Consider the following 14,543-nt stretch of genomic DNA (forward strand, 5'->3'; position numbering starts at 1 on the left):
CATCCTCAGGTCTCTCCACTGGATGGAAATGTGTTGGGGAAGCTGACAGGCCAAACTATTGCTCCTCCCTTGTTGGAAAACAGTGGTTTCCAAAGAAAGCCCATTTTTGCTCCCCTGCTGGCTGCCCACCTCCCCTTAGTTCCTGCCTGTTAGACCATTGGGAGGTTCTTGAATTAGAAACCACCAACTAAAAGGGCCGAGGAACACCATTCCATAGTTATCATCCCTAAGTTTCCTTATATTGTGTCTCCGACCAGACCAGCGTGAACCAGAGTCAAAACATTATAAATTGTAATATTAAAAAAAAAAAAAAATGGGGGCACCTGGGTGGCTCAATTGGTTAAGCGATGACTCTTGATTTCAGGTCAGGTCAGATCTCAGGATTGTGAGATAAAGCCCCACTATGGCTCCTGGCTCAGAGGGGAGTCAGCTTGAGATTCTTTCCCTCTGGCCCTCCCTCCTCCCAGCTCACCCAGGTGCGTTCTCTCTCTCTAAAATAAATAAAAATCTTTTTTTAAAAAAATTAACAATCTCAGTAGTTCTTGTAGCTTCACACATACAAACAAGGAAGATGTTTATTAAAAAAAAATATTTATTAATTTTTACACCTGCTGAGTAGCACAAGACTATTAACACTATAACTCACTGAATGTACAATAAATGTTCACATTTAAATAACAGGACAGGGTCAATATTTTCAACCTGTGGGTCAGCTTTAGCATCTCATGAAGTGCTTTTTAGCCCTAGATATCTTGAGAGTTTTTTGAAAGGATAATTCCAAATCAGAAAACAATTCAAGAAGATCAAAACAATAGGTTTTTCCAGAATAATAGGAATTTTACATGATGAAATGTCTATTTATGCAGCACAAATCAAAGAATAAAAATGTAAAATCTGTATGTAACCTACTCCAAAATTTTCACACTGCACTGATTGAAGTCTAGAGTGCCAATATGTCCTAAGAGAGGCCACAATATAAACATTGGCTACATACTTTTTTTCCATATTGGTCTTCAGATGGCTTATAATCCACCATCTCTTCAAATCCAAGTCCTTTTGAAAATCTATTAACTTGGAATGGACATGCAGAATACCTGATCTTAAAGAAGTGTTGTTTGGCTTGACTGCACCTGCAACCAACTCTGGTTGATAATATACAAATTAGTTTTAGATCCTTTGCTTATTCCACGTAAGTACAAAAAGAGAAAAAGAAAAAACTTAGGTGGGAAAGAAACAGAGTCCTTCCAAACTATTTTCTTCTTTGTATTTTACAACTTGAAATAACTGGCATAAAATGAACATTCTGTTCAGTGATAGTTTTCTCTTTTAATCAATAAGTTATTCCTGAGGGAAGGGGAGGTACTTTGCTGGTTCAAATTAAAAAGGACCCAATAGGGCCAAATTTAAGGTGTAAAAATTTAACTGGACCTTTAGCAAAGTCTAATATTCTTCACCTAGCAAGTCTTTCTAGACTGGACACTAGGATATTTACAATCATTACACTGCAGGACTTTGGAACCCAGAGCCTCTGTTTTGTGACTCAGGGTCGATATTTTCTATTGAAAACATCAACATTACATCTTTGTTACCAAAGATAGAGTCCATCCCTAGTTTCTACACATTTACCAAGTAACTTTCTCAAGTTCTCTTAGTGCCCAGATTTTCAGGGATAACTAAATCAATGAGGTCTCAAAAATAAAGTGCAAAATCTACATATTAGTAAAGTTATTTCAACAGAATGGTTTTTCAAAAAGATGTCTTTACCATAAAGAAGCTACTATACTTTTTTAGTTTATAGAACCAGTTTTTACCCAGAAATGTAAATAAAAAAGATTAGTTAACTTCATTTGAAATTGAACTTAGGTCTTTCTGTTCAGGAGTGATAGGTTCCATCATAGGATACTTACTCTAAAAATGTGTTAGTATGTCAAAAAGTTGTTAAAATACACACTGATTTCTGTAATGGTTTATGTGTACAATTGGAATGCACAGGAAAAAGGAGGGAAATGTTTTTCCCCATTGAGTTCATAGCCAACAAGGCAGCAAACAAGAACACATATAAGAAAAACTATCGCTGAGGCAGACTTTTTTTCCTCCCAAACGACAGTGTAAGATGCATAAAGATTGGATTTCTTTAATATCCCTTATAATTACCTTGACATATAAACGGTCCCCACATTCTTATTTTTCTCCTAAGTGTGAAGTTGGTCATCTTTCCAAAAGGTCCAGGTGAGTTACAATATGCATAAGTTAAAAGTATTAAAAAAAATACGAAGGGCCACCTTTCCATCCAACCTTAAAGAATGTTCATTTTAAGACAGCATGAGAAGTACTAAAATACACTGCATGATGTGACAGTCGAATGTACGCCTGATAAGAACGAGGAATTTATCCTGTACCAATGAATGGTAAATGGATCCTGCAAGGCAGGACAAGGTTTCAGTGCTTTTCACTTTATTGATAGGTAATTATCTTAGAATTTTTCTTTGTACCAAGATCTCGAACGCCTCCTTCTTAATACACCACAACCAGAGAATGGGAGGCAAAGCTTTAACGTAGGAGTTTAAATTCTGCTGACATCAAACAAACCTTTTCTCTTACAGGGAGTCTACCGTTGCGGAGTAATAAAGTAAATAAAATAAATCCGAACAGGAGGTTCTGGCCTCAGTGGCTGAAGGCCTGCACTTGTGCAAACACCTGTGCAAAGCACCACCAATCGTAACCCAACAACGGTCTCCCCAAAGAGGCAAGCTGTTGTTGTGGTTGTTTTAAATCAGCAATAAGAAAAATCTAGAAGACGGTTTTTCCTTCAGAACATCACGGTCAAACCTCTGTTTCATCGTCTTTATTTTCATATTCAATAGGCTCCCCTTGTTAAATTACTGAAAATGCAAACTCAAAAGATGAAGCAGTTCTGACTGAATAAAATGCCCGTCTCCTTCAGTGCCATGGCTTGGAATGAAGAAGTCCAGTGGCCATGGACTTGGCACATCCTTTCTCCACCTTTGGTACAAACGTGATACACCACCTAGTATTTCCACAAAGGAAAAGTAAGGCCTATCAATGTGTTAAAAAAACCAACTCAAGAGTAAGGCGAAGTTTCTCCACCTTGAAATCTACTTTCCCCTGAAAGATCTCCATTCCATGGCAGAAGCTCCTAGGGTTTGAAGAGTCAATTTGGTAAAGATGACCTTTATAAAAGGAGCCCCAGTGTGTGTAGAGTGTCAAAACTGTGGTTTCCAAATTCTTGAGTGAATGATAAATCTTAAAAAAAGAGTTCCAAGTGTTGGAAGCTTTCAAACTTATGGATGAGAAAAGACATGATGTGACTGCTGGATTCAAGCTCAAGGGTAGAAGTTAAGGTTTGGTGATATGCACTTCGCTGCTCCCATTCCCGTTGGTGGTGGTTGTAATGATGTACTGTGTGGGCTGCTGTTGGCTGGTGGTCTGGGGGTCCAAGTCACTGTGTGTAGCTGGCTGAACCTGGACTCCCGTGGAGAGAGCAGAAGCTTGCTTTTCCTCCAATTCTGGTTGACTTTCTGATAACACATAATGACCCTAGAATAAAAAAAGATCTTTAGAAATCTGAAGTCTAAAGGAGCGGGGGAGGTTCTTGGTGGAGAGAGAAAGAAGGAATATGAAAGGAAATGTTACAAGGTGACACCAAAATAGGCACTTATGTGAGTACTTTAGAGGGGATGGATCAGTCAGAGTAATAGACTACCAAGGTAATTTAAGGGACCGCCTTAGGTGTTCCACCAAATGATATAGTGAAGAGCTTCGAGTACAGAAATTTGCATTACAATAGTGACCTATGTGGCAAAGGAAACGTGGGCTATTGTACTGCTCCTAAGAATTTAGATAGTCATAAAATAAGATTGATGTCTATTAATATTTAAGAGTAATACAAAATAGATCACAGAAGAGATATTTAAAGTTTCTTTAAAGAGACATAATGGCTCCCAAGACAGGGAGTCAAGATCAGTGGTTCCTAGGTTTCAGAATTTCATAGGCCAGCAAATTAAAAGTAATAGTAAGTATTCCCAAATTTTATTTTGCCAAGTAAAGTCATTTTTAAGATGCTACTGTCAAATGAGAGAAATTTTAACACTCAAAAGTATAAGAAGAATACAATCTTAGAATAAAATCCTTTACATTGAATCAATTTAGCTTTATGAAAACATGCATTGTCGTTATTTTTCCTTTGATCATGAAAACTTCACAGACATGGAGCTAGCTATCTCCTAAGTTAACGTTTTTAAAGAAATGTGTCCCTTGGCAGGGTGATCAGTCTGCTATATAGGCTAAGAAAAAAGAAGTAACTGAGGAAAACCCAGGCAGTGAGTGGCCTTTCCAAGCACTGTCCAGAAAAAAAGCCATAGGCAAATACCCATTTGATTTCTCTAGGGCCATGTGCTCAGAGTCCACACTCATCAATCTCTGATTATGATTTCGTTTCCCATGTGAGTCTTTCTCTAGCAGGAGGAGGCTGGCTCTCAGCCTAGGGTCCATGGACTACTAGGTGGTCCATAGATAGGCTTTAGAGATTCTATGAACCCTTGGAAAATGTACATTAAATTTGTGTGTGTGTGCACGTGTGTGTGTGTGTGTGTGTGTATTATGGCAGGAGGAGGGGAAGATCCTTGGCTATAATCAGGTTCTCAAATGAGTTCCTGGCCAAAAAAAAGGTAAAGAGTCAATGGGTCTGACAGGGAGTAAAAATCTCACTGATTATGCCAGAGACTATTCCACTGTACATTAGTTATTGTCTTCACTGACCGTAGCGGTACTCTGGATTTACACATCTCTCCTAAGTCTAGTTAATGTGAGTTTGTGTGCTAAGAAATAGGTAACCTCTCAGTATGCTTTGGGGAAAAAAAATCAGGTTTTCATTTTTGGGGTTTTTTTTGTTGTTTTTTTTTTAATTTGTCGGAGAGAGAGAGAGCACAGCAGAGGGAGTGGCAGGCAGAGGGAAAAGCAGGCTCCCTGCTAAGTAAGGAGCCTGATGTGGGACTCGATCCCAGAACCCTGGGATCACGACCTGAGCTGAAGGCAGATGCTTAACCGACTGAGCCACCCAGACGTCACAAAAAATCAGGTGTTGAGGCCACCAGACTACCCTGCTACTCTTTGAGACCTCTTGGGAAAGGGTCTTCCCCTGGGAACCTCCCAATATCCCTAGCCACTCATGAGTATGTTTCTTAATTTAAATTTACATACTGTTTTCTAATCACTTAGAGGCAGGCCAGAACAAACCAGTGACGATAAAACCAGAGGTAGCAGATAAAATCAACATTGACCTGCCTAATCTAAATAAAACAAGATAATTCATGACAATGTTTTTCCCGGGGGGGGGGGGGGGGGGGGGGAGGGGGGGAGACTGAATGTTTAAAATAGCTTAAAAGAGCTCCATAACAGATTCATTCTATTATTCTCTTCCAACCCAGTTGAAGACCAATAGTCATGAATACTTTCCACAAAGCACATAAAAAGGTGATCAATTACGAATCTGTATGTATATGGATCTAGGAGGTTCATTACAGTTATTAACTGCATAGGTATTTACTGACCATTTGCTATAGCCCAGCGTCCTGTGCAAGGCACTGAGAATAAAGAGATAAAGACCAAGACCCAGCTTTCAAGGAATTCATTGTCTGCTGGGAAAAGATTGACAGTAAGCCAGTAATTAATATAAACTATAATAAGGGTTATAATATAACTCCACAAGGAGTTATGGGAATACAGAGGAGGTACTTCTAACTCAGATAAGGAAAGCTGAGGAATAGGAAACAGAGGGAGGTGAGAGTGGTGTAGTGTGATGGACAGGAAAGCCCTCCCGAGCAGGTCACTTACCGGCGTAACTGCCTTTACTTGGCCAGTGGTGACAGGAGTGGCCACACCACTGTCTGTAATCACAAACTGACCTGGGGGAAGTGTCATCATTTGAATCTCCGATGCTGAAAAACAGGAAATAGCCATACTTCAGTGGTCTCAGATTTTAATACAAGTTGTAGAAACAAATACCTAACCATTGGCCACATTCTTGGGACATTTTCCATAGATTTGCTTGCCGTAGAATCTTATCATGATACGATTTCTTGATACTCTGATAAGAATGATCATAGGAAGTTAGCAGAGAGTTATCAAATATCAGAAATAATCAATGCAAAAAAAAAAAAAAGAAATAATCAATGCATCTCCCCCAAATGTGGCTTCTGAATATCCGTAAGACAAATATTCAATAATTTTTTTTAAATCTTGAAATAAGTTACAAAGGTTTACCTGTGAGCTCAATATTTTTAACTTTTACATTCGGATTTGAGTCATTGATAAATGTACCCACTATTGCCTACTAATCACAACATAATCTAACTTGAATTTTATTTCACCACCAGTGTTATTAAAGCAAATTAAAAACAAAGTTCACCCTAGCATCCAGTTGATAGTTTTTATATAATAGCTTCTGTCTGATTCCAGAGCTGATATAGGAAACATTGTAAAATGAGCCTAGATCATAAAATAAGCTGGGATCATACCAGCATGCAAGAGCTGTAAGAGACTACAGGGTCATGTAGAAAAGACACAGGGGCCAATTTGAAGATGCTCTCATTAGCCAATGATGGGATAATCTGAGCAACAATAAGGGTAACAACTGCAATGGCTTGAAATATATTTACTGTGTTGAAATTTATGAGAATACAATGATAGTAAGACACACACGCATACCCCTCATTGGTCACCTGGGATAATACTAGGAAAGAACTCATTATTTTGAAAACTGGTAAATAAAAGAGATGAACTGAATATTTAAAGGATTTATCCTGCCCTTCCTGTGCGAACTGCACCGCAGAGTAACTTGTTAGTTAAGGTAAAAATTTTTTCTTTACAGAAGTTTTCTAGGGGTACCTGGCTGGCCCAGTCGGTGGTGTGCATGACTCTTGATCTTGGGGTTGTGAGTTTGAGTCCCACACTGGGTGCAGAGATCACTTAAAAATAAAATCTTAAAAAAGAAGAAGTTTTCTAGTTGATAAGTAAGAAAAGAATGATAGAATCAGAATATGACAATTTTGCAATCTCTAATGAAACAGTGGTGCAAAGGGAAAAGACAGACAACCAAACATTATGTGCCTCCTGATGGAAGTACACACCACCAGCCAGAAGTGTCTTGGGAGGGAAAACTGAACCTGAATTTGATCAAGCCTCCAGTCTACAGGAAAGAAAAGGGACAGAAGAAAGCATCTTAAATGATAATATAGGGATGACAACAGCAAAATTCAAAATGTGAGAAATTCTACAGAACAAATGACCCAGTTTCTTCAACACATAAATTGCAATTTAAAAGAGAGAGAATACATATTTAAAACAAAAAACAAAAAACAAAAAAAACCTCAAAGGCTGCCTGGTCGGTAGAGCATGTGAATCTTGATCTTGGGGTCATGGGTTTGAGCCCCACGTTGGGTGTAGCAATTACTTAAAAAAATAAAATCTTAAAAAAAAACCTTCAAAATATATAACCAATTGCAATGCATGAGCCTTATTTGGAACTCAGTTTGAACAAACCAACCATAAAAAAAATTTATGAGGGGCGCATGGGTGGCTCAATCAGTTAAGTGACTGCCTTCAGCCCAGGTCATGATCCCAGGTCCTGGGATTGAGCCCCGCATTGGGCTCTCTGTTCAGCAGCGAGCCTGCTTCTCCCTCTCCCTCTGCCTGCTCCCCTGCTTATGCTCTCTCTCTCTGTCAAATAAATTAATAAAATCTTAAAAAAAAATTTATGAGACAATCACAGAAATACGAACAGTGGATATTTGATGGTTATCAAAGAATTAGTGTCATTTATTTTTAGGTTTGATGACAGTACTAGAGTTGTGTTTTGTTTTGTTTTTTTTAAAGATTTTATTTATTTGACAGAGAGAGACACAGTGGGAGAGGGAACACAAGCAGGGAGAGTGGGAGAGGGAGAAGCAGGCTTCCCACGGAGCAGGGAGCCCGATGCGGGGCTCGATCCCAGGACCCTGGGATCATAACCTGAGCCAAAGGCAGACGCTTAACGACTGAGCCACCCAGACGCCCCTAGAGTTGTGTTTTAAAAAACATTTATGTGGGCACCTAGGTGACTCAGTCAGTTGAACGTGGGAGTCCTGATTTTGGCTCAGGTCATGATCTCAGGGTTGTGAAATGGAACCCCACTTCAGGCTCCACACTCAGCAGGGAATCTGCTTGAGATCCTCTCTCTCCCCCCTGCCCCTCCCCCTCAAATAAATAAATAAATCTTTAAAACTATATATATTTATGGATGGAGGCACCTGGGTGGCTCAGTTGGTTAAGTGTCTGACTTTTGATTTCATCACAGGTCATGATCTCAGGGTTGTGAGATGGAGCCCAGCATTGGGCTCCACGCTCAGTGAGGAATCTACTTGAGCTTCTCTCTCTGCCCCTCCCCCCAGCCCCACTCATGCTCTAAATAAATAAATAAATAAATAAATAAATAAATAAATAAATAAAATATTTTTAAAAATATTTATGGATGAAATAATATGGATTATTGTATAGTTGGGGGATTGGAAGAGAATGTTGGGGGTACAAATGAGACAAGACTGGCCCTGAGTTCATAACTGAAGTTGGATAATGGGTACCAAGGCGTTCATTATACTACTCTATTTTTTGTATTTTAAATGTTTTCCCTAATAACTTCAATTCCAGAATCTTTTCTTCAGGTTTTCTATTATTCCCATGGCGATCTACATCATGCCACATTTCTTTCACAGGAATTAAACTTAGTATAAATGTCTACTGACCAGGGTTCTCCTGGTATTTACCGTGAGTAGGAGTCTTTCCCCGAGTAGAAACAAGACTCAGCCCTCATTGTGACCACCAATATTTAAGAGAACAGAGTGTAAAAATAACAAGAACGTACAGTTTGAGCCTGATTCCATACCAAATCCACATAACACAGCCAAGGACAATGGAGACAGACTCAAGGAAAGAAATCAGTAGTAGGAGGAAGACCAACACTGGCCTTCCTAACTTCTCAGCCCCTACTGCTCCTAGTTGCTACTATCAAGGGCTGTTGTTTCCTCTATTCCAGATCTTCAGTCATAAAGACCCCATGCTTTCCAGCTCATATCCAAGGCTGCCATCCCCACCAAATCTGTTCACTATTAGGACCTCTAGCACCAGCCTTTTGCTGCTTCTGTAGCACTAATCTCAGGGTTTTGAAAGCCAACTACTCATATCTCTCTCTCTACTAGATAATGATCTCTTTGAGCCAAAGACTATCTTATAAGGAGAGGCCACAGAGTGGGGTGGTTTGGAGTGTAAACTCTGAAGCCAGACTGCCTGAGTTCCAATCCTCTAGTTACTAGCTGTGTTCCTTGGGCAAGTTACTCTGTGTCTGAGTTTCCCTATCTATAAAGTGCAAATAGCAATTGTACTTATATGTTGTTGTGAATACTGAATGTAGTATATATGTGGTTTAGAATCATTCCTGGCACCTAGTGAGAGCTTAGAGCTTAATGAAAGCTGGCTGTATGGTGTTACTGTGTGGTGTTACTGATATGAATCAATATTAATTTTTTGTATAGCCAGGGTCTAGCACATCCACCTATACAAAGACTATATTCAATAAATGTTGATGGAAGAGATGACTCACCACCATCAACCTACCCTAGATCCATCTATTCTGCTACTTAGTCCATCCGCCTACACTTTCTCTGGCAGTGTTCCTGATGTCTCTGAAATGGGTGGCTCTCTGAGATCAGAACGCTGCCTTGAATTTGGTCATGAAACTCATTCAAGGACATGCACTACAAAGTGTAGAAAATGGCCAATGATACTTTAGTCCAGAAAATTTATTCTAAAGCTGATGAAATTATGACCCTTGAGTGTAGATACCCCACCCGTGAGCTACAGCACCATCCCTGTTCCTGCCTTACAGTAGCCACGGAAGGAGTTCCAAGCGTTGGGTAGGTAGGTGTGTTGTACAGAGGAGCCCTGCTGCTGCTGGAGAGCCTGGCCCGGTGTGGAGGCGCCGCCTTGTATCTGCGAGGGGCTGAGCCCTTGCTGGGACTGCTGGGAGGCAGGGCTCAAGGGCTGCCCAGTTACCTAGAGAGAAAGACAAGGCGGGAGTAGAAAACTAATCACTTCCAATTTAGTTAAGACTCACAAATAACTGAAGGAAGTAAATCTGGCTAACATGAATTATAACACTGGAAGTATCGCTACTAAAATAATAATATTTTAAATAAGAATAGGATCAATGAAAAGGAATCATAACTATCAAAATCCTAATTCGTTTTCAAAGGATTGTCTACAAGAATATCCAAAAAAGTAATTTCACTGAGCTCATTAGAAAGACAAATGGGGCGCCTGGGTGGCTCAGTCGGTTAAGCGTCTGCCTTCGGCTCAGGTCATGATCCCAGGGTCCTGGGATCGAGTCCCGCATCAGGCTCCCTGCTCTGTGGGGAGCCTGCTTCTCCCTCTCCTCCCCACTTGTGCTCTCTATCTCACTATCTCTGTCTCTCTCAAATAAATAAAATCTAAAAAAAAAAAAAGAAAGACAAATGAATGAAAGTCTAATTATCTTCATTGCATAAGATTTGACAAATTGAGAAGCTAAAGAACTTGCCTATGTCACAGAGTGAATCTGTAACACAAATTGAAGTAGAACCCAGAAATCATAATTTCCACTGAGTACACTAGGAAATCCCACCCAGGTAGTGGAGATAAACACAGGTGTACAGGCAGACATCCATGGAGAGGCTTACTTCTGTCCACAGGATAGAGCCCAAGCTCCACAGTTTGCCATTCAAGTCCTCCATATTCCAGCTCCAAACTACTTTCCCAACTTTTCTCCCAAACATCATTTCCTATCAGTAACCTAAACAGTTTTCCATAAATAATACCAGTTTCCCACCTCTGTGCCTTTACTCACAGTGAGACCGTATGCAGATCATAATGCGTTCCCCAACTACCATGTCAAAATCAAACCCCTCCTTCAAGACCTCATTCAGATACCACTTCTATAGAAATATCCTTGATTCCCTGCAAAACAGAATCTTTCCCTCTTCTGAAAGCCCATAACTTATCAATATAGCCACATCATCCTTAGACCCAGGCAAGACCCATCCTTAGGCCATGGCCCTTCTAGGTGACACTTGGGAACCAGAGCTCCCCATTCCCTATGACAACAGCCCTGCACCCACTTCCAGGGCCTGCACAAGTCTATTCCCTGAGTCCGTCACCTTGCAGGAGTCCTAGCTCTTGGATGTGGTGTCCTCTAATGGCATTTGGGCACAGGGGACCACGGGGGTGGCCGTGGGATCACCTGTGCAGGGATGTGGAAGAAGCTGAGACACGTGGGTCGGGGTGTCCATGTGGGTACACAGAAGCCCTGTGAGGTGCAGGATGGAGGCTGGGTGAGAAGAAACAGGGAGCAGTCTTGGGGAAGGTCGTCCCTGTGCCACCACCTTCTGAGGAGTCCCTCCAGCCTAGGGTTCCTTTGAGAAACTTAAAAGTGTGATGCCCGTGGGGGTGGGAAAGAAGGGCCCCTCATGGACAGAGGTGACTCTCTGGGACTGGGAGAAGTGACAGAAACCTCACAGCTGCTGAACCTCACACTAGAAGGAGGGGAGGGGCCATCAGATGGCAAGCAGCAGAGCCTCCCATCCCCGATGCCCCCCAGTAAACAGGAAGGCAGAGAAAGTGCATGTTTATCCTATGGATTTCCACAGCAGTCCGAAGGGCACAGAGCCAGCAAGGGAGGGAGAAATCCTTTTCCCCCTTCCTCCCGCCCCCAGCCTAGCAGCTGCCAGTTTGGCAGGAAGGCAAGGAATTTCGAATTGGCACTAACCATGTTATTTAGTAGCAATTGTTACTTAGCATATCCTTTTCAATTTTGTTATTATGAAAATATACGTGTCAAGCAGCAAGATAGGACATACATTTTTTAAAGTTTTTACTTAAATTCCAGTTAGTTGGGGCACCTGGGTGGCTCAGTCAGTTAAGCGTCTGACTCTTGATTTCGGCTCAGGTCGTGATCTCAGGGTGGTGAGATCAAGCCCCGTGTCAGGCTCCCTGCTCAGCGGGGAGTCCGCTTCTCCCTCTTCCTCTGCCCTGCCCCTGCTTGCTCTCTCTCTCTCAAATAAATAAATAAAATCTTAAAAAAAAAAAAAAAATGAGAGAGAGTCTGTTTCTTGGTTTGCCCCTCTCTCTTTTTTTTCCCTTTGCTCATTTGTTTTGATTCTTAAATTCCACATATGAGTGAAATCATATGGTATCTGTCTATCTCTGACAGACTTACTTCACTTAGCATAATAGTCTAGCTCCATTCATGTAGTTGCAAAGAACATATTTTATTTAAGTTTGTTAGCTTGATTTGAAACTTTTAACCACCCAGACACATGGCATGCAGGCTTTCATTTGTACTCTTGTTCTGGAACCTGTGAATATCAGAGGTGGGCCTACATGTATCCTTTCTGGTTCAGATACCTTCGCTTTATATCCTGTTTACTTCTATATATTTGTTATGTCCCTACTAGACTCCAAGCTCCTTGAGGGCAAGACCTAGAAAAGTTTCATGAAAAGGGTAAGATTTTTAATAAATATTTTTTTAATGGATGTAGCTATGCTGTCTCAATAACAGCCTCTATGATATAAACACAACAATACGCCACAAAGTCACTGTTCCAAAATTCAAGAAACAACTTAGCAACTGCATGCTATCAAGACAGCCATTTAGAATAGGAAACAAAGGCCTAGGTTGGCCATAGGATATAAGATCACAGGACTCCTTTTGCTTAGGGGAAGCTCATCACTTAATGCAAGTGTGTCCATAATGCCAATATAAAACCTGGAGGCAAAGGTAGGATCTTTAATGTAATGAAGGCCCAAAAATAAACGGTATCGTTTCAATAGTCAAGCTGACTAGGTCTGAAGACAATGCCTCTTCACTCTGATGAACGTTCCAGGGTCCCCAAGACCGTATTGCCTTTCGTGAGCAGTGGGAGAACATACCTGGGATGATGAGGGGGTGGAGGAAGTGGGTTCTGTGACTTGGATATGCTGCACCTGGATGGCATGCTGGGTGTAGGTCTGAGGGTCGTGGAGCTGGCCAACGTCCACAGTGGACTGCTGAGACTGGTGTGGGGAAGTGGCCTAGAGGGCAGGAAGACCAAAAGCATACTGATTAAGGGGAAGGGAGATCCTTCCAGAGAAAACGTTCAGCTGAAACAATATCCCAGCAGAAGAGTAGACGTAATTTCACAGCCAGGGTTTCGCTCCCAGAGAGCCCACACCTAAGCCAAGCCGGTAAACACTAGCAAAGAAGATCATTTTAAAAGTTACGCTTGGGGCACCTGGGTGGCTCAGTCGTTAAGCGTCTGCCTTCAGCTCACATCATGATCCCAGGGTCCTGGGATCGAGCCCTGCATCGGGCTCCCTTCTCCGTGGGAAGCCTGCTTCTCCCTCTCCCACTCCCCCTGCTTGTGTTCCCTCTCTCGCTGTGTCTCTCTCTGTCAAATAAATAAATAAAATCTTTTTTAAATAAATAAATAAATAAAAGTTACTCTTATAAAACATAAGCCACTAATGCTATTTAATTCTGAAAGAGAAGGAGAGAAAGGGAACATAGCTCCTTGTAATAAGCTGAACGAGAAGCTCTCAGGGATCAAAAGTCCTTCTCCCTTAAGTTTCAATTAAATGTAACACCCTACTCCTGATAGGTTAAAAGAGATCAAAGAAGAGAATTTGCTTTCAGCTACCGACCCACTAGAAGAGTGGTTCCCAACCTTTTTATGTATCCCAGACATCTCTGAAAATCTGGCTAAAGTATAATCCCTTTTTCCAGAATAATGTACATATACATCACACTTTTCAGGCAATTTCAGGGATTCATAGGTTCTTCCAAAACCTGAAGTTAAGAAATGTCCCATAAGAAAAACAAGATAAAGAACAGTCAACAATAGTAGCAACTCCTTATTTCCCGCTCTGGTATTAGTCCTCAATTTTCCTATTTTCCTAAATTTTCAGACCAAATTATTTCAAAGCAATAGGTTTGATCATTTGTGCCTTGAATACACCTCCTCAGCATACTTAAATGAAACAACAGTTCTGGGGCGCCTGGGTGGCTCAGTTGGTTAAGCGACTGCCTTCAGCTCAGGTCATGATCCTGGAGTCGCAGGATCGAGTCCCGCATCGGGCTCCCTGCTTAGCGGGGAGTCTGCTTCTCCCTCGGACCCTCCTCCCTCTCATGCTCTCTGTCTCTCATTCTCTCTCTCAAATAAATAAATAAAATCTTTAAAAAAAAAAAAAGAAACAACAGTTCTGGGAGAATTTCTTCTTTTAGCTCCCTCATTGGTGAGAATGAGCTACAGAAGGCAGAAGGAGCGCAGTCACACCTCCGTACGAATAATGTACTGACTGACATTTGAAACTCAAAATTATTCTTTACAACCTTCCTTTCGATGCCCAAGTACCAAACTGGTTCCCCGCCAAGTAGTCAGCTCTGGTGCTCCAGGATTCAGAAGAGGCTCTGAAGGAGCTCA

General features: G+C 41.2%; 1 protein-coding gene across 1 annotated transcript in view; it reads right to left on the reverse strand.

Annotated features, from left to right (window-relative positions):
- Positions 1-771: 771 nt before the first annotated feature.
- The window catches only part of PRDM10 (PR/SET domain 10), a 105,252-nt gene continuing 91,480 nt past the window's right edge, over positions 772-14,543 (reverse strand). Inside the window, exons 19-22 of the mRNA XM_035009304.1 lie at positions 13,015-13,155; positions 9,936-10,104; positions 5,854-5,957; positions 772-3,558 (exon numbers count right to left, since the gene is read on the reverse strand). Coding sequence (XP_034865195.1) covers positions 3,358-3,558; positions 5,854-5,957; positions 9,936-10,104; positions 13,015-13,155 — 615 coding nt within the window. The 3' untranslated portion in view covers positions 772-3,357. The remainder of the gene's footprint in view (positions 3,559-5,853; positions 5,958-9,935; positions 10,105-13,014; positions 13,156-14,543) is intronic.

Source organism: Mirounga leonina, unplaced genomic scaffold (assembly GCF_011800145.1).
Source record: "Mirounga leonina isolate KUSES-001 unplaced genomic scaffold, KU_Mleo_1.0 Mir_153, whole genome shotgun sequence".
Classification (NCBI taxonomy): Eukaryota; Metazoa; Chordata; class Mammalia; order Carnivora; family Phocidae; genus Mirounga; species Mirounga leonina.